Here is a 25,510-nt window from a genome sequence, read left to right on the forward strand (position 1 = left end):
TGGGGACAGATGGTTTAAAAGGTGAGCAGCTGTTTGGAGCCAAGAGAACAAGATCATTCTGTCAAGACTGAAGCCAGATAAGAGCCACACTATGGACTTGCTTCTATTATGCTAATGAAGACAGCAAAAAGTGGTTAGACAGAGTACTTTATTTTGTTATTTTCTTGCAGAAGTGGCAATCTCCAAGTTGAGCTCCATTAGCATTGACATTCTGTGGCGGTGTGTGAAATGAGGTACCTGTGCATATGAGCGAATTATGTGGCTCTGGATCTCGTCCATGGTGTCGGTGCCATACGACACCGTCCCCAGGTGCAGACGCTTGAAGACCATTTCGTTCTGTGTCAAAGTGCCTGCAGAGAAAAATGGAATGCTTGGATTAGCAGGATTACTAATTACTACTAGCACATCTTTAGGAATGACTGTCCAAAGTGAATATAAGTATTCATCTATAAATAGCTCTGTGTTGTGATGACTGTGTCCAAATGTAAGTTATATTAAAACTGAAAGTAAGTTAAATGAAAACTAAGTCACCACCTGTGAACAAATGCCATTAATGGGGCATCATTCACTTGCCTAATCTTATTAACAACATGGACGGCTTTCTCTTTAACCAAACAAGTAGACATGAAAGTGCATCCAATAGAAGTCAAGTGAATATTGTGTTGCCAAAAGACCCTTTGAAAACAGGGTCAGTGGCTTTGTTTAATGGACGTCAGTTGCCAGAATGAGTGCTGATAAAGCAAAGAGCTGTTCAGCAGCCATTTAACCTCTGAAAACATCCCGGGTTAACTCATTAAATTAGATTGATTGTTCTTCTTTCCATCTGCTTTCACCCTGGATAAAAAGGTCCTGCTAATTATCTCTACAAACATCAGCAGGGTAGGACAAAGAAGCAAGTTAAGACCTGAATTTATCACTTATATATTTCTAACATTGTTAGAAAGCAGCAATTTGTCATCAAAGAATTATTTTCTGATTGAGATAAATTGAAAGAAGACTAAATGAAGATATGCTGAAACATATGTGCAGCTCCTGTGTTCTTATAAAACCGTGACCAATGGTCTTTAAATTCACTCTCATGCTCGTCTTCCTGGACAAATGTGTCTCTGAAGTGATTCTTGAACATTGAACATTCAATTCTTTTTCTTAGGATGCAACGCAGGTAAGACTTTGAGGTGAGATCTTAAACACCACCATTTCCCTGCTCGTGTTGGTTTGCTTAGGGTGAGGGTGAGGGTTAGAGTTAGGGTTATGGTTAGGATCAGGTAGGGTTAGGGTGAGGCTTAGGGTGAGGGTGAGGGTGAGGGTTAGAGTTAGGGTTAGGTTTAGGGTTAGGATTAGGTAGGGTTAGGGTGAGGCTTAGGGTTAGGGTGAGGGTGAGGGTTAGAGTTAGGGTTATGGTTAGGATCAGGTAGGGTTAGGGTGAGGGTGAGGGTGAGGGTTAGAGTTAGGGTTAGGGTTAGGGTTAGGATCAGGTAGGGTTAGGGTGAGGCTTAGGGTGAGGGTGAGGGTGAGGGTGAGGGTTAGAGTTAGGGTTAGGGTTAGGGTTAGGATTAGGTAGGGTTAGGGTGAGGCTTAGGGTTAGGGTGAGGGTTAGAGTTAGGGTTATGGTTAGGATCAGGTAGGGTTAGGGTGAGGCTTAGGGTGAGGGTGAGGGTTAGAGTTAGGGTTAGGGTTAGGATTAGGTAGGGTTAGGGTGAGGGTGCGGGTGAGGGTTAGAGTTAGGGTTAGGGTTAGGATCAGGTAGGGTTAGGGTGAGGCTTAGGGTGAGGGTGAGGGTGAGGGTTAGGGTTAGGATTAGGTAGGGTTAGGGTGAGGCTTAGGGTTAGGGTGAGGGTGAGGGTGAGGGTGAGGGTTAGAGTTAGGGTTATGGTTAGGATCAGGTAGGGTTAGGGCAGTGCTTCTCAATTATTTTCTGTTACGCCCCCCCTAGGAAGAAGAAAACATTTTGCCCTAACCCCCTCTGATCGCTACTTCAATCGTGCCATTTGGAAATAAATGTGACTTCTTTTCAGCTTTCAGAGCACTTACCGGTCTTGTCCGTTAGCAGGTAAACGAGCCGCCCCAGTTCTTCTGGGATGGTGCTGGTTCTGACCACAGTGCCAGGGATGTTTTCATCTTTCATGATCATCCAGCCGTAGGCAGCCTTCCCCATATCCAGGTTTACACGTAAACTGTCCATATACGAGGAAAAAAGTGCAATTTGTAAAATTTGTCGAATGTAACTTACACATATGCATTCAACAATAATCATAAAGTTAAGTACCTGATAGGGATAATGTAAGAGAAAAGGACAACAAATCTGAAAAGGTTACGGAACCAAGGACCCACAAATCCCTGAAGTGCTACCATGACAACCGACAGAAGCACTTGAGCAAGAAACAGAGCTTTGGTGAGCCGGTTCAGTTCCATATCCAAAAGGCCAAACTAAAATAGGGAGAAGTTAGAGGTTAGCAGATATTAATATTCTTGTCCAGTCTTAAGCCATTTTCAACATCAAATTATTTACATTTTAGACTCCTTATTTTGAGAAAAGGTTTTTATTTTAGGTGGAATCAGAAATTAAGTAAACTTCCAACATGTTCAATTTAGACACCTATACATCATCAACCACCATCTACTTCAAAAGCAAAAGAAAATGTTCCACAAGGCGAACAAAGACAATAAAAGACCCGTTTGGATGAAACATCAGTCCAGCGGAGGCGTTTGGGGTAAACTACATCTGCATTATTGCCCTGCTGAAGAATTGTTCCTTGAGCAGAACAAAAGGTCAAAGGGCCTCAAAAATAGAATTTCCATATTGAGGCACTCCTTTAAAAAAGAACACAAAAAGTAGGTCAGGAATTGCCTTTTATTTTTCATGAGCATCTCAGCTAATGGAGCATGTGGGAAAATGTGGTCAAATAAAGAAATGCCCCTCCCCTTTCTGGCACAGCCCTCAGCAAAGGCCTGCTGAAACCCCCACCAGCCCATCCCAGTGAGGATTGAGTGGGTTGGAATGGGAGACCAGTGGGGCATCCCCCCACCTGCTGCCTGGCTAAACGGTTCATAGTCGAGCTATTACACAAAATAAGAGGTTTGAATGGATTCAGATGAAGCCCGAGGGCACATCCACAGTGCATATCTGAATAGCAAAGCACCCCCTTTTGCTTTAACAAAGGTTGTCCAAAGTTTCCAGGCCTTGCTGGAATCAGATGAAGTTGTTATTTATCTAGTCAAAGAGGGGAAATCGACTCAATTTCCTCAAAGATATTATTATCGGAAAAAATATCTGGAGTGCTTGTTTTGTTCCATTCTTGTCCGAGTCAACCCACCCATCTTCTAACCACTCCGTCCCTCACGAAGTCACTGGGGGTGCTGGAGCCTTCCCCCTCATCGCAGGGCCAACATGCAGACAGACCACCATTCACACTCACGCCTACGGTCATGTTACAGTAACCGATTCAACTAACCCCCAAATGCACTTCCTTGGACTGTGGGAGGAAGCTGGAATACCCAGATAGAACCCACAAGCAAACTTCCTTAAGTCTTGTTTCAGCTGCAGGAGTTCCTGGTAAATAGTGGGGGCCCTGACGCTACCCAGGTGGGTTAGGGTTAGCAAAAATAACCAAAAGCAAAAATAAGATAGAAAACAACCGCAGGAAGGAGGTAAACATGGAAGGAGCTGGGGGGGGGGGGGGGGGGGGGGGGGGGGTGGGACATAATAAGAGAACATGATTTCCAGTTTTGTACATGTGTTTGTAATTCACTAGTGAAGGTTAACTAGTGAAATGCTTACTGGTTAAGCAGAAAGAGCCGTTTGTGCCCTTACTACTAAACTAGATGGAGTCAACATGTTCACTGGTACACTAGCAAAAGTCAGACATCTACTACTTGACTAGTAAACCCATTTGCAGTTGCACCAGTCAATTAGTCATGCAATACAATTTTACTAGCCAACATACACAATTTCACCAGTTAACTCGTAATACAAAATATTTTCCACTCCGTAGTCTGTGAGCTGCCAGTTAATATTTTTGATTTTTCTGACCTAGGAATTGTGCTTAGGAATGCCAAAAGCACACAAGACAACATGCACTTTTGAAGCTGCATTAGTTGAGGTGTAAATTCAAAATAGACCCAAACTAGTTAACTACTAAACACTGTTCCTGTCAGTTGTTAACAAGTACTCACTGATGTGCAGTCTCAGGTTAACCTGCTAGTGAACTAGTACAAATGAAGCAGACAGGATGATAACAAACTCCTGGGTTTTATTTGGTTGTCAAGATTCATTCGTACTGGAGAGCCGTTAGGGTTAGGGTTAGAGGGTTATGGTTAGTGGGTTAGGGTTATGTTAGGGTTAGTGGGTTATGTTAGGGTTAGGGTTAGTGGGTTAATGGGTTAGGGTTAGTGGGTTAGGTTAGGGTTAGTGGGTTAATGGGTTAGGGTTAGTGGGTTATGTTAGGGTTAGTGGGTTAGGGTTAGAGGGTTAATGGGTTAGGGTTAGTGGGTTAGGGTTAGAGGGTTAGGTTAGGGTTATTGGGTTAGGGTTAGTGGGTTATGTTAGGGTTAGTGGGTTAATGGGTTAGGGTTAGTGGGTTATGTTAGGGTTAGTGGGTTAGGGTTAGTGCATGCTCCTCCCACATCATCATCTCTTGTTTCTGGAAGTAGTAAACTACTGCTAATTGTTCCTTACACTAGTTAGCCATTATAGACTTTCCATATCTGTGTGTTAATAGATATTATGTGAATAGCACATCGCATTTGTCATACTTAAAAAATACAATCCAAATAAAATACAAAAACCAGTTGATGTCAGTTGATGCATTTCTGGATTGTGCACTGGTGTACAACATGTTTGTAGATCCGCGCCATAGCCTTCATGGATTGGACTTGCCCATCAGAGGAGGTCAAATCCAGTCCTCGAGGGTTTAATTCAAGCCAGGATTTACATCCTACCAGGCAGGAAATGCTTTCACCAAGGTAAATGAAACCCCAGGTGAACGTGTTTACCTGTAGGACAGAAAGTATGGCTTGGATACGGCCCTCGAGGACTGGATTTGCCCACCCCTGCCCTAATGTCTTACTAGAGAGCGTTCCAGAAATCTGTCTTTGCTCCATGCTAATCTTTGCATGTATTTAGTTTTTTATTTAAAGGAAACACCTACAAAAGGATGCAAACTAAATAGATGGCACTGATTTATCTATGTAATAACACAGACACAAATGAGAACATGTTAAGTGGATTAGAAGATTTTCAGAAACAATGAAATAATTCCTTTTACTTCTAAATGTCAGGTGCACAACATGAGTGACTAAATCAAAGATTAATCATATAAACCCTTGGTTATGGTCACTTTTGCTTAATTATCAACTAGAGCTGACCTTTACCACTGACAGGTCCAACTTTATCTAAAAAGTCAAGGTTAAAGACTATAAGGCCAAAACGTCAGGCATTTCATCCTCTTTTACAAACATCCATTAAAAAAAAAATAATAATAAAAAACATGCAACATGCAAATAAAAATATGCAATAAAATTGAAACATGCAATCAGAAATGTTAATGTGGGTTTTTCAAATTTGATTTAAAAAAAATGTCATTAATTAAAGATAACACTGACAACTAAAGGCTTTCAGATAAATGCTTGTTTTTGCAGCAATATAAAAATTGTGTTCACCTTGTTCTTGGCAGAGGACGTGTTCAGTACACTTCTGGTCTCTTTGCCGGTGTAGATCACCACTCCGATTACTGTGCCTGCCAAGGAGAGAGCGAGAGAAACCTCAGTGAATCCCAGCCCTCACAATATCACTGACACACTCCATTCTTGAGGAACTGCATGAAAAGCTCTCACTGCCACTCAAATTCATAAGGAGGACCTTATTACAACTGGCCTTATTACAGTAATGAATATTTAATAGCCTTACTGGAGGAGCAAAGCTTTAACACAACTCCTGATTCCCCTTTAATGTCCCATTGACATGCTGATTTTGGAAGCTTCTATGTAGGATTGAACGGTCCCTTAATACTGTAACTCTGGTCTCGTTCCCCAAATGTGGCCGTGGTGCAGAATTACAGCCACCAAGAGCCAGTCTCACACGGAGGACGTGCCGTTTCAGCTTCTACCCACGACTACTAAGGAGGAGAACAGAGGCAGAGCAGGGTTGATGGTGGGGATGTGGCCTTGTGCAAATGTTTACTCTGTATGGATCTCTTTGGCGAAGGGGGGGTGTTTTCACACAGAAGAGTCTGGCCTCGTCCTGTCCTGACGAGCTGAGGCCCAACAGCTCTGCTGATGATCCAGAACCCGCTTGCTTTGCTCATTCTATGAGTTGGTACGTTCAGGGGGGGCCAGTTTATATATGACAAGACCAGAAAGAAAAGGCTTTCATTTCAAGGGACCTTTAACTATTTCAATGATAAAAGCAGCTTTTCATAAAATGGGAAAAAGCAAAGTAAGCAAAGGAGATCACAGGAATCAACTGGTTTCACTGACGTCTAATTTGATAAAACATGTTAATGAATTTTCACTGACAATCTTCAGACTTTTGTGTGCAAAAATATCAAACATTCATCAGAATAATTCATTCCACTTTAAAATGATGAATATGAACCTTACTAAGTTCTATTTTTTTTCCTTGAACATAGTTGTATTAGGATTTATTATTAATTTTACATTGTAGCTTGAATGTCTGATTACTTGGAATGGAAACTGTTAGCTGATTAAATAAAGCCATAACAGTAGCGTTGAATCAGCTCAGGACAATAAAAAGGTCACAGATATCATCAAATATGCAGAATGGCTCCTTCACTTTAGCTGCTTAGTGCAGATATAGTTAATGAACGGGTTAACGAGTCCTGACACTTTCTATATGAAGTTTAACTGAAGAGTAATGGGAATGCATCAGCATAATTCTAGTCACCTGTGAAATTGTGAGTCCATTTTACAGGCAGGATAGTTGCAAAAGTGATTTTTATTTGTAATTTCCGGTAGAAAATAATGTTGATTTAATGTTGATTTACAGGCGTAAAGATTATGGTCTGTAAAAACAAAACCCTGACAATCACTCACCAGATGCAACAACAGTGCTGGCCCAAAGGGTGTTTTCAATGCTGAGACTCTCATGGACCTGAGGATCGACGTCTTCCTACAGGGGAGATGACCCAAAACACAACATGCATGAATACATACATGAATACATACATGAATACGGTACATACATACACCTTTGTGTTAGCATATGTATATGTGTGAGTGTGACACATACATGTGATCAAATTATGATTAACTTGAGTTATTTTTGATTCATTTTATGTTACTTCAAACATTTGAAAGTTTTCAATGCAGTCACCTCATTTTTCATTGAGGAGCACAAGTAACGTATAAACTACCTGAACAATAAATATCAGTGCTGTAAGCGTGAGAAATGCCAGGAACCCACCTAGGAGTACACGCTGCCCGGCGAGAATGACTTGACACTCTTGTGCCATTAATGTTTCCAAGCCCTGACAGCTGTGACGGCTGCAACAGTCGTCCTTCTGACCCCCAGAGGGTCACCAGCCCCTCGTCCATTATCAACACTTTCACTAGATGTAGCTGAGATGTGGCTTCTTTTCAAAACCAGTAAAGGGAGCAGACTGATGAGACTGCAGTGATAACTAAGACTGTGGGGATCCTTGTGTTTCATCATTCCTCTCTTTTAGCTCCCTCCCTTAAATAAAAACAGAAAACAAAAGCTGGAAATGGCACGAGTCTGAGTTTTAGCTTAAATGTCTGATATGAAAACCATGATACTGAAACAGCCACAACCTGTCAGTTCACTTAAACATGCACAAAAAATAATAATTGTCAGGTTTCAGAATGTTTGTCCACTCTAACAGTGCCATTCAATGTTGGTGTTTAGAACTGCAGAGGACCTTGTAAAACCATGGAAAGAAAGACACCAAAACCATTTCAAGAGAAAGAGAAACCCTCATAAATAGGTACGTTCATTTGCTGCAGGTCTGTGGGAACCATTTTCCCCATCCTGCCCAGACTAAAAGCACAATCTCTGCAAAGGAAGGCTGCAGAGGATGAAGGAAGAGAGGAAGTGTGCTCCCTTACTGAGCCTGGTGTGGCCAGGAGTGAAGACAGGCCACAAAGTCCCCCATTGGAGATCCCTCTCAATCAAGGCTGTGCTAAAAAATCAAATCAAATCACTGAGCAACAAGAAAGACGGGATAAACTGATGCAAAAGCCTGACTCCTGCAAGTACACAGATCCCTTAACTGTCGACACTACAGTGATGGACGTTAACTATGTTCATGGGGAAATGCGTAAGATGAGTTTTACAGCCTGTAATTATTGTATGTCCACAAATTATTATACCCTTATGAAGTTGCCCTCGAAACTGTGGATATCAAGGTGGGGCTTTTGGGCGTACACATAGGCAGCGATGGAGAAAAGGTCCTAAGACAAGAACAAAAAGGAGTTGTTAATATTGAAAATGTAGCAGAAAGAATGACACATTTGAATGACAATTTTATTCTAATAATCATTGTAGAATTTAATTTAACCCATTAAAGCCCACAATCTCTAAAAGATTACTCCATGCTCCACAAATCCACGAGATATATTCCAAGAGGTGAAGAACACTATAACATCGAAAACTGCATCCATACCGAAACTGCTGGTAGCCGCTGTGTGCAGCCAACAGCTATTTTCAGTTTCCAATCTGTTTCTCCATCCAGCTGATCTGTTCTGATAAAACATGCACCTAAAAAACAGAAATTAGAATATTACAATTCCTTTGGAATACTTATTCTTGTTTCAATTTACAGTAAAAAACATGGCCTATATATCTCCTTCATACTTCACATTTTTAAAAAGGCATTTCAAAAAGTAATGTGTTCCACAGCCTTGAGCCCAATGTAGAGCATCAGTGGCTGTTCAGACCAGGAGACAATAAACATGGAGCACTTGTGACCTGGACTGATCTGAGACAATGGGACACAGGGACAGTTATTGGACATAGAGACTAAAGGGTCAGGGTTAAGGGTCAAGGTTAAGGGTCAGGGTTAGGGTTAAGGGTCAGGGTTAGGGTCAGGGGTTAGGGTTAAGGGTCAGGGTTAAGGGTTAGGGTCAGGGGTTAGGGTTAAGGGTCAGGGTTAGGGTAAGACACAGTGACAGAGGAGAGCAGTTATTTGACATAGAGACTAAAGTGCACCACTGAAGCCTTCCTGGAAGAACTATGACAGAAAACAGTAACACAAGGACAACCGCTTCCATTCTGCTAGGATGGAACTTCCAGGCTGACGTGCGAGTGGGTCAGTGTGAGCACAACAGTCGCACTATGGTGCACAACGCAATGGCCACTCTATGTTGTCTAAAAGGGGTGCAGCTCAGGCTGCTGCTAGGTTGGTCCAGCAGCTCCAGTGCAGAAACAGATTCTTCCCTATTAAGGGTACTTGGTCTGCCCCGGTCAGGGTTAGGGTTAGGTTAATCTGACACTGCTCATTGATTGATTTAAACTTGCATCATCACATCATCACAAGAATAATGTGAATGTCATCATATGAAGAAAAGGTCTGACTAGCTTAAAAAGGTTATCTTTACAGTAATTGTGGTTTCAGCCTAACAAATAAATGATCATTATTATGTCTTTGCAAATGTATTTTGAGTACTTTAGGCTTCATGCTGATATATAACCAGTCCTGCTCACCAGTTTTCTCTGATGTTCTCAGGAATATCATGTCTGCTGGAATCCTCTGATTCTACAACAAACAAAAGTCAAAGGCCGTATCAGCGTCAATGATGACCTCAATGATAGGGTCAATAGCTTCATTAGTGCCTTATGGAATAACACGGTGATAAGGCAACATACAGTAGGGATGTGACGAAATATTAACTATAATATTAACTATAATGTAATATATAATATAATAACTATAATCACTTACTAATAAACTAGTTAATGTCCCCTGTTATTTTTGTCATTTGGATTTTTTTTATTCAGAGGTACAATTTCAAAATGCAAGTAGACTTTGGAGCACCAAGTATTGTTGCTGACCATGTCCATCCCTTTATTACTAACCCTAACCCTTTATTACTAACCCTAACCCTTTATTACTAACCCTAACCCTTTATTACTAACCCTAACCCATGTCCATCCCTTCATCACTAACCCTAACCCTTCATTACTAACCCTAACCCTTCATTACTAACCCTAACCCATGTCCATCCCTTCATTACTAACCCTAACCCATGTCCATCCCTTCATTACTAACCCTAACCCTTCATTACTAACCCTAACCCATGTCCATCCCTTCATTACTAACCCTAACCCTTCATTACTAACCCTAACCCTTCATTACTAACCCTAACCCATGTCCATCCCTTCATTACTAACCCTAACCCTTCATTACTAACCCTAACCCTTTGACAGTATGAAGGAGGGCATGGATGGAACGGCTGTGGGGACTCATGATGTGATGTCAAAGGAGTTGTCCACAAATAAAAACTGATCCCAAATCTTAAAGGAAAGGGGAGACTAGAAAGCGATTGCTGTAAATTCATATAAATACATTTGTGCAAATAGCAAAGCTTTACCTTGTCAACAATGATCAGATCACCAACTTGTATGTCTGAGCTCTTCACATGAACTTTACCTAAATTAAAAAGCAAAAGATTAATAAATACAATACATAAGCCACAAACAACTGGTAGAAATTCTGCAGTTATGACAAATTTAAGTAACTAATTGTGCCTTTGGAAATGATTGTGACTCAAAACCAAAGCGGAATCCAGATCATTTGTGACTGCCACAACTTTACTCGCAATGCTTTCTTTGGTATTCGTAAGCACAAATTTATTGTGTGTACATACGTCACATTAAAAGGATTTTACCTCACATTTAACAGCTCATACAGTGTTAAGTACTGAAAGCAATTACAGTGAGAATGGCTCGTTACAAGTGTAGATGGAGTGGAGCGTAATCTTTTAATTGCATGGATCAGGGAGACATTGACTATACCCTGGAATTATCACAACATCAGCAAACAGCTACAGAAGTCTGGATAAATATCCATCAGTCACTTCAGTCACCTCGCACTGTGAGCTTGCTGTAGAGTTGAGAGTTCATCTCCTTGTCCCGCTGATAGCGGCGGACTTCATCGATAGCCTCTCGCACCATTGTTACAGCTAACACAAAGCCCTGACAAATGAAAACAAATTGTATGAAGAGATCAGTATAATTATCATTGCCTAGCATGATCACGGTACAATCAGGCCCCAAGTATATTGGCTTATAAGAAATTGATCTGAATTCATTTTACAGAATCAAATTCCAAATTTATGCAGATATAACTTCAAAGTGTGTTACATTATTAGTCAAGTCAAACAATTTTTCCAAATTGAACTTCTTTTTAATATACAGTTGGTAAACAATGCAGAAAGAGTTACCAGAGGTGCCCAATATGTGTACAAATATCCAATTTTCAGGGATGGTACAAACTGGGAACAAGCTACCACCAGAAAGTAGAGGTTGAGGAAGAACTTGAACTGTTGGTAGAGAACCTGAGAAAGAAGCAGAAGTCACAAGAGGAAGTTAACATGATGGTATATATGGTATATAATACAGAGTAATACTCCACTGATAACTGAACTAGTCAGGATATGGTTTCACCAGTGACAGGTTACAACAGCAGCGGGTACAGTTTAAAGTTTAAACTAACTAACTGTACCCATTTTAGAATATTTAAACTTTAAATATTCTAAAATGGACAGGACAAGCAGGACTGATAACCACAGCCAGGCTAAGTGCTGTTCCTCTCTTATTCTATTCCATCCTATCCAGCTAAGGCCAGATTTTAAAGAATGTTTGCAATAATGAGTGTGTAGCATCTGGTCAAGGGTCATGAGACACAAGAAAAAAAATCAACAGAGGATTCAAAGTTAATGAACCCCCTGACCTTCAGGGTAAAATGCACACTGCTAAACTCAATTCGTGTGTATTTAATAATTCAATTAAGAGGGTGAAAGGCAGAGCCACTTTGTTCACTGTTGATAAGAATATCTACGTATCTAATGAGCAGTTAAGATTTTATGGCTTACGCTGTAGGCAGCACTCTTAATCATGGAAATATCGGGTACTTAATAAGTCTGGCGGCTCTGTAAGTTAACACTATAGGGACCATTGTGCTATTGCATCTAAATAAACTCAATAAATGATTCAAATGATTCATTCATTGCAGAAATTAAATGAAACTCACATTATATTGATTCATTATTCAGACTTCAATTAATTTTATTCACAGTTATGTCAAAATCCAAAATTCCATATCTCAGAAAAATAAGAATATTAAGACAAACCAAAAATGTTTGTCTATTTAATGTGGTAAGGCAGGACTAAAGTACACCACACCTCCTTTAGCATGAATAACTGTAGCGTGCATTAAGACATGGAGGTGATCAGTCTGTGGCTTTGCTGAGGTGTTAAGAAGGTCCAGGTTGCTCTGACAGCAGCCTTCAGCTCTGTAGCTGGGTCTGCTGTCTCCCATCCTTCTCTAAAGAGCAGGCCAACCCCACAGATTCCCAATGGGTTGCAGATCAGGTGCTAACCAATCAAGCACGGTCCTTAAACAAGGTATTGGTACTTGGCCGTCATGCTGGCAGAGAGTGCTTGAAAACCTCCTGGTAGATGCTGCGCTGACCGGTTTAGGGTTAGGCTTAGACAGGGTTAGGGTTAGACAGGGTTAGGGTTAGACAGGGTTAGGGTTAGACAGGGTTAGGGTTAGGGTTAGACAGGGTTAGGGTTAGACAGGGTTAGGGTTAGGGTTAGACATGAAACAAACGTACTGCACCAACACCAGCCGATGACACCACTTAAACTATAAATGACTGGAAATTTGCAAGCAGCTTCAATTGTGTGTATCCCCACTCTTACTCCAAGTAAATAATCTTCCTCTTTAGAGTGAATCCTACTGAAACAGATGGAGTGTGCACGGTACACCTCACTTTTTATGCACATGCAGGACCAACTGTGTTGTGCTCAAGCACACATCTTCCAGCTGCGCCGTGCTCAAGAATGATACGGTTGAACTCACATGAGCCAAATAACTCTGGACCTTAGGGGCATACATGCTCTGGCTGCAGGGGATGATTGCCTTGTGCAACCCGAACCCTAACCCTAACAAACCCGAACCCCTTGTGCAACCCTAACCCTAACCCTAACAAACCCTAACCCCTTGTGCAACCCTCACCCTAACCCTAACAAACCCTAACCCCTTGTGCAACCCTAACCCTATCCCTAACCCCTTGTGCAACCCTAACCCTATCCCTAACAAACCCTAACCCCTTGTGCAACCCTAACAAACCCTTGTGCAACCCTAACAAACCCTTGTGCAACCCTAATCCTAGCCCTAACCAACCCTAACCCCTTGTGCAAGCCTAACCCTAACCGTAGCCAACCCTTGTGCAACCCTAACCCTAGCCCTAACCCTAGCCCTAGCCAACCCTTGTGCAACCCTAACCCTAGCCCTAACCAACCCTAACCCCTTGTGCAACCCTAACAAAGCCTTGTGCAACCCTAACCAACCCTTGTGCAACCCTAACCCTAGCCCTAACCAACCCTAACCCCTTGTGCAACCCTAACAAACCCTTGTGCAACCCTAATCCTAGCCCTAACCAACCCTAACCCCTTGTGCAAGCCTAACCCTAACCGTAGCCAACCCTTGTGCAACCCTAACCCTAGCCCTAACCAACCCTAACCCCTTGTGCAACCCTAACCAACCCTTGTGCAACCCTAATCCTAGCCCTAACCAACCCTAACCCCTTGTGCAAGCCTAACCCTAACCAACCCTAAACCTAACCCCTTGTGCAACCCTAACCCTAACAAACCCAACCCTAACCCTCGCCCAAACCCTAACTAACCCTAAACCTATCCCCTTGTGCAACCCTAACCCTAAACAACCCTAACCCCTTGTGCAACCCTAACCCTAACCTTAGCCCTAACCAACCCTAACCCTAACCAACCCTTGTGCAACCCTAACCTTAGCCCTAACAAACCCTAACCCCTTGTGCAACCCTAACCCTAACCCTAGCCCTAACAAACCCTAACCCCTTGTGCAACCCTAACCCTATCCCTAACAAACCCTAACCCCTTGTGCAACCCTAACCCTAACCCTAGCCCTAACCCTAACCAACCCTAACCCTAGTGCACTGCAGCAACTACATTTCAACCGTAGTCCCTGGGCAGGTGGGAACCCAGGTGGGTGTGCAATGAATCAACATAATATACAAATGTCACGTCATTAATTGAATTACTGAAATAAATATGTATTTGGATAATCTATTCTGTTATTGCACTACTAGATTATTTCTACCACATTTTATGGACTGAGAATATGAGTGACAGGGAGAAATTCGAATCATAGCTTGTGTATTTCAAATGAAGATCAGAAGAAATCACAGAAATCTAGCTCACCCCAGGCACAAAGGTGAAGGTGTTATATTTCTGGTTCTTGATGGCATTTTTGGGGTATTTCTCCTCACATTTCTCTGGGCAGCCAAGCCACACCGTTCTTGCCTTTAGCTCCTTCTTCCTCCGGCAGATGTGGACGAGGCAGTCACAGCAGCTACGAGAGAAACACTGTCAATGAATGACTTCACAACTCACATCACAAGAACAGCAAAGTAACCCGTTGACTTAGCAATTTCATCTCAAAACTAATATAAGTAAGACAGTAACAGATCACAGTAGGGTGGTAAATGAGTTCAACCAGACCAACGTGGTAAATGAGTTCAACCAGACCAACGTGGTAAATGAGTTCAACCAGACTAACAACCAAATATAAACAAGTCATAACTGACTGAAACCTCATGTGAGATTTCAAACCTCTTGTTCATTTATGCAGCTGCAAGCAAAGGCTAATTTTGAGGTCTAATTAGATAAACAGAAAGTATATGTATGTCCATATGCATATATAATAATATGTATATATTATATATATATATATATATATATATATGCTTATAATATATGCTGTATATATGCTTATAACGTTCTAATCTTATTTGTATTGATTTATTCTGTCTCTATACTTTGTTAATACAAAACCTAGACTACAGTTATATTAATCCACGTTAGGCTGCTACTACAATTCAACTTCCCTACGGGGATGAATAAAGTACATCTTGAATCTTGAATATTAGTTTGGAATGTGGAATTCAAGTCATCTTGTTCATTTCCAGAGATGTGCATGTGTATAAGCCACAGAATCGAGTAGATTTTTGTCCGTTTTTCCAGGTGTAATGATTTTTATTTTTATCTATTTTATTTTTATTACAATAAAGTCCTTGCTTTTGGCATTTTGATGGATCTGAAAACGTTAGCATGGAAGTTGTACTGTGATATCGTCGAAGGTAAAAGACCAGAGGAGAGGTTTTTGTAAAAGTTAGTGTTTCAAAACAATATTTGAGTTTCTATCTAACTACTAATGGCTACATTTGGCTTAACGAGCATGTCTGATACCAAATGCAAACAGAATAGCAATAGCAGTGCCGGGCTAAATGACAATGGAATCAGCTTGATAAGAGGGTGACCCAAACTGGCACCTGAGGGGAGACCGTCCCTGTATGCCGTCATGCTGCTCAACTTGGCTTTTTCTCTTTTTAAGCAAGGTAGCATAAAATAAATCAACTTTAGATGGGGAAAAAAAAGGATTTATTTGTGTTGGCAGTGCTCTTGCCTGCCTTTCAGTTTGATTTCAAAACAGTGATTATTTGAGCAAATGAATGCTATTCAAATAATATGGCATTTGAACAATCAGGGCTCGTTGAGTGTGAAAGGGTTTTATAATCCTGCACAGAGCAAACAGAAAATTACTGGAAAGCTTTAAACTGGTCAGCTGTGAAGAATCCGATTTGTTCATTAATGGGGACACGGGAAGGTGGGATCAATATGCAGCTCCACTAACACAAAAAGTCCTTTTGATACTCAGGAAATGTTCATCACACTAGAACGATTCACAATGATTGCTCAGAACAGTAATACTTTAGGGGACAAATCTGTAGAATTAATCATTAGTCAGATAAAGGATGACATTGTGTTGACCTGAAAATCTCTTTTTGCACTAATGGTGCGCATCCAGGTCCCCCACTAAAAACACCCCCGCGTCCTGGCTGCACTTCCCAACTATGACTGCTGTCCTGAGGACTTTCAAGCCGTGATCAGGGTCGTGCTTCCTGCTCCTATACATTAACTTATACAATGCCCAGTGCTTCCTGCTCCTTTACATTAACTTATACAATGCCCAGTGCTTCCTGCTCCTATACATTAACTTATACAATCCATGCTTCCTGCTCCTTTACATTAACTTATAACAATGCCCAGTGCTTCCTGCCTCCTTTACATTAACTTATACAATGCCCAGTGCTTCCTGCTCGTTTACATTAACTTATACAATGCCCAGTGCTTCCTGCTCCTATACATTCGCTTCTACAATGCCCAGTGCTTCCTGCTCCTATACATTCGCTTCTACAATGCCCAGTGCTTCCTGCTCCTTTACATTAACTTATACAATGCCCAGTGCTTCCTGCTCCTTTACATTAACTTATACAATGCCCAGTGCTTCCTGCTCCTTTACATTAACTTATACAATGCCCAGTGCTTCCTGCTCCTTTACATTAACTTATACAATGCCCAGTGCTTCCTGCTCCTATACATTAACTTATACAATGCCCAGTGCTTCCTGCTCCTATACATTAACTTATACAATGCCCAGTGCTTCCTGCTCCTATACATTAACTTATACAAGGTCCAGACATTGACAATTTCTGGCACTGCATAAATGATCTGTTTCTCTCATTTTGCTATTTATTGGTATGTGATGAAGCAAAATGAACACTTGTTTTATTCTAGAAGCTCCTGAGAACAATACTCCTAAATTCCAAATAAAACACTAATTTATTACAATTTATTTGAAGAAAATGGAAAAGTGGTCATAATACATGTCCCAAATACAAACGACTAATGTTTTAACTTGGGGTGTGTTCAGTCTTTCACGTTGCTGTGGTTGGTTTTGGCCATTTCTGGCACAAGAACTCCAGCGGCTCAGCCGTGACCTGGCGCCGATCGGGCCTGAGGCCGATCGGACCTGGCGCCGATCGGGCCTGAGGCCGATCGGACCTGGCGCCGATCGGGCCTGAGGCCGATCGGACCTGGCGCACAGCTGGGCCACTGAAGGTGTGGATAAAAGCCGACCAGAACAGGAACTTGTACTGGGCCGCCCAATCACCAGACCTGAACCCCTTTAAAACCTCTGGACTGCGATTCAGAAGAAGATGGATGGCACAAGCCTTGAAGGCTGAGCTGCTTGACCAACCCTAACCCTAATCCTAACCCTAACCCTGACCCAACCCTAACCAACCCCAACCCTGTAACCCTAACCAACCCTAACCCTAACCAACCCTAACCCTCTAACCCTAACCAACCCTAACTAAGCCTAACCCTGACCCTAACCCAACCCTAACCAACCCCAACCCTCTAACCCTAACCAACCCTAACTAACCCTAACCCTAACCCTGACCCTAACCCAACCCTAACCAACCCCAACCCTCTAACCCTAACCCTGACCCTAACCCAACCCTGACCCTAACCCAAGCCTAACTCTAACCAACCCTAACCCTAACTAACCCTAAACAACCCTAACCCTAACCAACCCGAACCCAACCCTCACCCTAACCAACCCTAACCCTCTAACCCTAACCAACCCTAACCCTAACCCTCTAACCCTAACCCTCTAACCCTAACCAACCCTAACCCTAACCCTTGCACCAGGAAATGTGTGAAGCCACTTGGCATCAATGTGGAAGAAAATGGTGGCGAGCATGCAAAGATGCCTCGACCTGGACCTATCTGACATTTTGACCTTTTTTCGTTTCCTTCAAATAAATGACCAAACTGTACGTCTAGATTAAAGACCTCCGAGCCTAACCCCCCGGGGGGGGGAGAAGCAGAAAAACTACACAAGAATCAGCATAACTAATCTGCTTGATGAGGAGAGGAAAGGAGAGGAAAGGAGAGGAAACCATGACCCAGTGGAGTGACAGAGGCCTGTCAGGTGATCATGTTTCTGGACCCCGGCAGCCTCGGCCTATAACAGCATAACTAAGATGTGACCTAACGATTAGACGACCCCCTAGGTATGATAATTTGTCTGTCTATGATAGTAACTGGAACTACTGAATTAGTAACAATAAGCTTTTTCAAAGAGGTAGGTTTTGAGTCTAATCTTAAAAGTAGCGATGGAGTCAGCCTCCCGTACCCGGACAGGGAGCTGGTTCCATAGCAGGGGGGCCTGGTAACTAAATGCTCGGCCCCCCATTCTACTCCTGGAAACTCTGGGAACCACAAGTAGACCAGCATTCTGAGAGCGGAGCGGTCTATTGGGCTGATAGGGTATCACTAGCTCCTCCAGGTAGGATGGAGCTAGGCCTCTGAGGACCTTGTAGGTCAGAAGAAGGGTTTTAAAAATTATTCTAAATTTAACGGGCAGCCAGTGAAGCGACGCCAGTACAGGAGTAATGTGATCTCTTTTGTCAATACCTGTCTGCCTGGCTGCAGCATTTTGGATCAACTGGAGGCTTCTTAAAGAGTTGTTTGGACACCCTGACAATAAGGAGTTACAGTAGTCCAGCCTGGAAGTAACAAATGCATGGACTAACTTTTCAGCATCATGGTGGGTCAGTAGCTTCCTGATCTTTGAGATGTTCCTCAAGTGAAAAAAGGCACTTCTAGAGACTAATTTAATGTGTGAGTTGAAGGAGAGATTTTGATCAAAAGTTACTCCTAGATTCCTCACAGAGACACTAGATGTTAATGAGATCCCATCTAGAGTGATCATGTGATCTAATCTATCCCTGAGAGGTTCAGGACCAAACACCATGACCTCAGTTTTTCCTGGGTTAAGGAGGAGGACATTTGAAGACATCCAGGACTTTATGTCTTTAAGACAGGTCTGGAGCTTCACTAACTTCTCTGTCTCCTCGGGTTTCATGGATAAATAGAGCTGAGTGTCATCAGCATAACAATGAAAATGTATCCCATGCTGCCGAATAATGTTCCCTAAGGGAAGCATGTACAAGGTGAAGAGGATTGGTCCGAGTACAGAACCTTGAGGAACTCCATGGCTAACCCTACTGTATGAGGAGGGAACACCATGGACATGGGCAAACTGGTATCTATCAGATAAGTATGATCTAAACCAGTCTAGTGCTGTCCCTTTAATCCCAATCACATGTTCCAGTCTCTGTAACAGGATGCTGTGATCAACTGTATCAAAAGCAGCACTGAGGTCCAGCAGAACCAGCATAGAGACCAGTCCATGATCGGAAGCTATGAGAAGATCATTAGTGACTTTAAGAAGTGCTGTTTCTGTGCTGTGATGAGCTCTAAAGCCTGACTGAAACATCTCAAACAGGCTGTTCCTCTGCAGGTGCTCCAGTAACTGAGTCACCACCACCTTCTCTAGAACTTTAGAGATAAAAGGAAGGTTGGATATTGGCCTATAATTTGCTAAGACATCGGGATCCAGTGATGGTTTTTTAAGCAACGGCTTAATCACTGCCACCTTGTAGGACCGGGGTACGGTCTTGGATTTCTGAATTAGCGATGACGCCTCAGAAAAATATATAGGGCTGAAGGAGCTTAAGGGCTCGTTGGAGACCCTGTATGTTCCCACAGTCGGCACATCTGGTGATGGTCCAGTTGTTGGGATGGCCTGGTTAGCTTTCTCTCTGATAGCTAGAACTTTATCAGTGAAGAAGCTCATGAAGTCTTCACCACTAAGGGAAGAAGGGATACGTGGATCTAAAACACTGTGACTCTTAGTTAATTTGGCCACAGTGCTGAAGAGAAACCTGGGGTTGTTCTTATTTTCCTCAATCAAAGAAGAAAAATAAGCTGTTCTGGCCTTGCGAAGGGCCTTTTTGTATACTAATAGACAGTCTTTCCAGGCTACATGGTAGCTGTCTATTTTACAAGAATGCCACTTCCTTTCCAGTCTTCGCATTTTCTGCTTGAGGGTCCTGATATGTGAATTATACCAGGGGGCACACCTCCTCTGATTTACTATTTTCTTTTTCAGGGGGGCAACAGAATCAAGCGTGATTCTCAGTGAGGTTGCTGCACCTTCAGCAATAGAGTCAACCTCAGCAGGGCTAAGATTATAATGATTGATCCCTGGGGAAACACACGGTGGTCCTGGGATCAGCACAGGGATCACTTCCTTAAACTTAGCTACAGCATTATCTGAAAGACATCTGCTATAGTAAGACTGAGCTCTGAGCATAGAAGAATCCTTAATCATAAATGTAAAAGTGATCAAAGAATGGTCTGACAGGACTGGGTTCTGAGGGAACACTGACACATGTTCTACCTCAACACCATAAGTCAGAACTAGATCTAGGGTGTGGTTAAAGCTGTGAGTTGGTTGGTTTATCTGCTGGAGGAAACCAACTGACTCAAGTAATGAAATGAAGCCATTTCTAAAGCTGTCATTTATAACGTCCATATGGATGTTAAAGTCTCCAATGATAATGACTTTTTCCGTTCTAAGGACCAAGTCAGATAAGAAGTCAGAGAACTCAGACAGGAACTCTGAATGTGGCCCAGCAGGGGGCCGATATACAACTACAAACAGAAGTGGCTTTTCTGTCCTCCAGTTCAGATGAGTGATGCCAAGAGTCAGGCTTTCAAATGAACTGAAGCTATGTTTTGGTCTGGGATTAATTAATAACTTGGAGTGATAGATTGCTGCCACTCCCCCTCCTCGACCAGTAACACGTGGAATATGATAATTAAGATGGGTAGGAGGAGTAGATTCATTTAAGCTCACATACTCCTCCTCCTGAAGCCAGGTCTCGGTAAGACAAAATAAATCAATGTGATGATCCGCTATCAGGTCGTGCACTAACGGGGATTTACACAAAAGAGATCCAATATTTAACAGTCCACACTTAATTGTGATATTAGTTTCTCCAACTTGTGCTTCAGTATTAATTTTAATAAGATTTTGGTGATTGACCGCTCCCCTGCTCTGTGCTTGGTGAACTTTTAACCGTGGAACAGAGACTACCTCTATAGTGTTAAATATGTTATTGTTGGTGGATGAGGGTTCTAAGGAAGCAGCAGAGAGGTGTGTAAGACTACAACTCTGCATCCTGGTCTGGACCCTGGATTGTCAGGTCACTTTGGGTCTAATAAAATTAGCCAGATTACTAGAAATGAGAGAAGCACCATCTCGCGTGGGATGGACACCGTCTCTCCTAATCAGACCAGGTTTTCCCCAAAAGGTGTTCCAATTGTCTATAAAGGCCACCTGGTTATCGGGGCACCCCCGTGACAGCCAGCGACGAAGCGATGACATGCGGCTAAACATCTCATCGCTGGCCAGATTGGGGAGGGGACCAGAGAATGCTACGGAGTCCGACATCGTTTTTGCGTAGTTACACACCGACTCCAAGTTAATTTTAGTGACCTCCGACTGACGAAGCCGGGTGTCGTTGGCTCCGACGTGAATAATAACTTTACCAAATTTACGATTACCTCTCGCCAGCAGCCATAAATTTGCTTCTATGTCGCCCGCTCTGGCCCCCGGAATGCACTTAACTATGGTCGCTGGAGTCGGCTTCACGTGGCGCAAAACAGAGTCGCCAATTACCAGGGTCGGTTTCTCAGCGGGTGTGTCGCCGAGTGGGGAAAAGCGGTTAGCCGCGGGTGGTGGGGCACCGTGGGCCTTTGTTTTGGGCTACGCTTCCTACGAACCGTCACCCAGCCGCCCTGGCTAGCCGGCTGCTCGGCTGCTGCCGGGGGACCGCTAGCTGTAGCTACGCTAGGCGGCTCCGCAGCAGCTAGCTTACCCTGGCTACATGACGCAACTCCAGCTAACTCCAAACTGCGGAACCGCGTCTCAAGCTCGCTAAGTCTCGCCTCCATAGCCATAAATAAACTACACTTTCTGCACCTATTCCCTTCACTAAGGGAGGCAGAGGAGTAACTAAACATTTCGCACGCTGAACAGACAAAGACACCGGGTGAAACAGACGGTGAGGCCATGCTAACGCTAGTGATCGGCGAAGCCCTGTATTTGTTTAATATGGGTTGTTTCTTACTGTTGATATCAGGTGACTAGAATGTCTCAAGTGTTCAAAATTGTAAGTAAAGTGAATACAACACACCAAGTGTTTAATATTAAGTGAATACAACACACCAAGTGTTCAATATTAAGTGAATCATGTGGGGCAACAGTGCAAGCCACCATGACACTGCACCACGTGTTAAAATAGAAATCACCAACACATAGAGCAGCAATAATATGAACTTTGCTACATGGGCCCAATAAATTCAATTAGGAATTGAAGATCTGTTCTATTATTACCAGTAATGAGAAAATTAGCCTGTCAGGATGCAGGTTCAACATCAGCATTCATTATAGGAACATTATTTTGGAAAAATATATCAGAGACAAAAAACAAACGTTGACAAAGTGCAACACCCAAAAATGTAAATGTATGACTGAACTGAAATAAATGTAGGGAAGATCTTTTAAGACAGGTAAAAGCCTGCACTAATGGAAATCACAAACCTGCTCCAGAACATTTTCCAGCCTCCCATTAGGAAGCAGCCGAGGCTCCTCTGCCTCCGATGGACCCGAGCCCGAGGTAGCGTCTGATAGTCACTCTCATCGTTCTCAAAACCTTCCTCTGACATCATGAGCGGCATCTCGTCCAGGCTCGAGCACTCGTCTTCTAAGGACAATCTGTCAGGTAAAAAGGGAGTCCACAAAAATAAATGAAAGCTATATTGACTCATTATGACATTCCAATAAAACTACAACAATATGATTCCCTTCACAACATTAAAATACATTTATCCTGAATTCTACATGAATGAATTACAAAAAAACTACAATGCTCCAAATTCCAATAGCAGGTGGTTTACCTTTTGTATTGAGAAAACGGTTGGTTAAACCAGTAAACTACTGGTTAGAATCCCTGTTTCACTTCTTTAATACTTTGAAGTGACTGTTCTTTTCACTCTGTAAAGAAATCCCAACAAGTCTCAAGAGACAAGTGCTTTCTGCTTCATGAAGAAACCCAAAACAAGGAAGTCTTTCTGAGCAAGGAAGCTTTCACGAGTTCACTTCGGACATTAGCAAGATCGCTCTGGGAAGGCAAACCTTTAAGGTTAGTTAGGGTTCGTTTCTAAGGTTCACCTAGTTTTACCTAAAACATTCTGCCTGCTTTTTCTAGACTGACAAATTACTGAGCTCAAACAGAAATCCATTGTCATAATATAAAATAAAACACACAAAAACACACGCACACAAAGAATTTAAGTCTGAATAAAATGATATAAATCTACAATTGTTTAGTAATATAAGCAGACATTCGTGTAAAAGGTTTTCAAATTATGACTAACTTTAAATGAAATACAAAAGTAGTAAAATTATAGTCAGAAAAATGGATTTTCATTGTAGTTTTTAGTTTTCACTCCACATGACTCATTAACATATTTTGAACCTTGTTGTCGACTCTGTAAATCTCAAATTACTCTTTGCAAGACCTTCTTTATTTGTCAGGGACTTTATTTTCTTTATTATCTGATTACTTCCTAAATGAACTGTAAGCCTGGGATGGCTTTGGACTCCGTTTGGAGGAGCAAATATGGCTTAAAACCTTTATGACTGGTCTATCTGTGGCCAAGGGAGTTCCCTACAGGGCCCAAATAGGATGGATAAGAGAATCCAGCATGAGATGCTCGTTATTAATTATCCACCTTTATATGAGTCTGCTCATTTAAAATTGTTGAGGCTTTTATATCTGAAGGATACCACATAGATGTTAACTTTGGTAACACTAAAATCGTGCTGCTCTGTCTAGGTGTCCCTCTTGCAAATACTGAACTTATTTTCCACTTGAGACCGTGAAAATCATCATCTTTGTTAGCGATGAACAACTTAGTTCATCCGTTATGAACATGAATATTGCGGGTTAATGAAATGTCTGTCAGAGGGGCCGAGCAATGGTCAGCATGTGACGTTATAACCAGTTCACAACGTTACACAAACTATTTCACTAATTAAAGAAAAGTCAACCATTATTAGATTCAGAAATAGTACGAATAAGCAAGTGTGGAGAAGTGCTAAAGTCAATCACCAAACTGCCAACAGCAGTGCTAACAAGACAAGCTAACAGTAAGGAACAACACACAGATATAGAACTACAGAGGCATGTAACATGACTATTTGGAACAACGTCTATTCCTCCGGCATACTACCAAAGACCACCGACACCGGTCCTGCCGTACCTTGAAAGTCTGGCTGAGTAATAATGCGGAATTCTCTTGGAGTTCTTCAGTAAAGCGTTCAACGGGATGCTGTCAGCCATCTTGGCTGGGCAGGACCGCGCAGGATGACGTCACAGTAAAGAAAGGTGTGCGGTTCAGGTGACGCGCTGAAATGTCGGAAAAATAACACTTTTCTAGATTAATAAAAAAGACCGAAGCTGAAAATTGCAAGGTAAAAGGTTAGCGCGCGATATATATTTTATATTTATTTTCATCCATATTAACTTCTTGTAAAAACCATTCAAAATCTCTGTGTAGCGTCTCATTCATCCAGGTCATAGTTATCCAAAGTAAGGTCTCTACGTGGGATGGACTACGGGTTTTGTTGAGGACATGTCGCCTAAGGGTTAGTGTTGGGTTAGGGTTAGCATTACGCTTCTTCAGTAAGGGTTAGGGATAGTGTTAGGGTTAGGGTTAAGACTAGTTAGATTTAGAGTTAGGCTTCTTCAGTAAGGGTTAGGGTTAAGGTTAGTTTGGGTTAGGGTTAGCATTAAGCTTCTTCAGTAAGGGTTAGGGTTAAGGTTAGTTTGGGTTAGGGTTAGCATTAAGCTTCTTCAGTAAGGGTTAGGGTTAGGCTTCTTCAGTAAGGGTTAGGGTTAAGGTTAGTTTGGGTTAGGGTTAGCATTAGGCTTCTTCAGTAAGGGTTAGGGATAGTGTTAGGGTTAAGACTAGTTAATTTTAGAGTTAGGCTTCTTCAGTAAGGGTTAAGGTTAGTTTGGGTTAGGCTTCTTCATTAAGGGTTAGGGTTAAGGTTAGTTTGGGTTAGGGTTAGGCTTCTTCAGTAAGGGTTAGGGTTAAGGTTAGTTTGGGTTAGGGTTAGGCTTCTTCAGTAAGGGTTAGGGTTAAGGTTAGTTTGGGTTAGGGTTAGGCTTCTTCAGTAAGGCTTAGGGTTAAGGTTAGTTTGGGTTAGGGTTAGGCTTCTTCAGTAAGGGTTAGGGTTAAGGTTAGTTTGGGTTAGGCTAGGCTTCTTCAGTAAGGGTTATGGTTAAGGTTAGTTTGGGCTAGGGTTAAGGTTAGTTTGGGCTAGGGCAGGCCTGGACAACCCGCGGCTCTAACGTTCATATCGAAGTTTGGGTTTGGGTTTTTTTAATGTGCGTGTTCGCTTCGCTTGAGTTCGGTACCTTGAATACGGTACCTTCGCCAAAC

At 42.3% G+C, this 25,510-nt stretch overlaps 1 protein-coding gene across 4 annotated transcripts in view; it reads right to left on the reverse strand.

The window, feature by feature from the left end:
• atp9b (ATPase phospholipid transporting 9B) overlaps positions 1–24,475 on the reverse strand; it is a 48,900-nt gene extending 24,425 nt beyond the window's left edge. For 3 of the 4 annotated variants that reach the window (XR_003890211.1, XM_029844860.1, XM_029844859.1), the window contains exons 1-14: positions 24,326–24,475; positions 22,602–22,775; positions 14,441–14,591; positions 11,419–11,532; positions 11,062–11,170; positions 10,567–10,625; positions 9,680–9,731; positions 8,640–8,734; positions 8,347–8,427; positions 7,051–7,126; positions 5,659–5,735; positions 2,267–2,427; positions 2,032–2,174; positions 238–350 (exon numbers count right to left, since the gene is read on the reverse strand). Coding sequence is in view for 3 of the 4 variants with exons in the window: in XM_029844860.1 (XP_029700720.1) it covers positions 238–350; positions 2,032–2,174; positions 2,267–2,427; positions 5,659–5,735; positions 7,051–7,126; positions 8,347–8,427; positions 8,640–8,734; positions 9,680–9,731; positions 10,567–10,625; positions 11,062–11,170; positions 11,419–11,532; positions 14,441–14,591; positions 22,602–22,775; positions 24,326–24,405 (1,485 nt within the window). In the remaining variant the exon portion in view is untranslated. The remainder of the gene's footprint in view (positions 1–237; positions 351–2,031; positions 2,175–2,266; positions 2,428–5,658; positions 5,736–7,050; positions 7,127–8,346; positions 8,428–8,639; positions 8,735–9,679; positions 9,732–10,566; positions 10,626–11,061; positions 11,171–11,418; positions 11,533–14,440; positions 14,592–22,601; positions 22,776–24,325) is intronic. The other variant, XM_029844861.1, reaches the window with a different exon arrangement.
• Positions 24,476–25,510: the final 1,035 nt, after the last annotated feature.

This window comes from Takifugu rubripes, chromosome 12 (assembly GCF_901000725.2).
Source record: "Takifugu rubripes chromosome 12, fTakRub1.2, whole genome shotgun sequence".
Taxonomy (NCBI): Eukaryota; Metazoa; Chordata; class Actinopteri; order Tetraodontiformes; family Tetraodontidae; genus Takifugu; species Takifugu rubripes.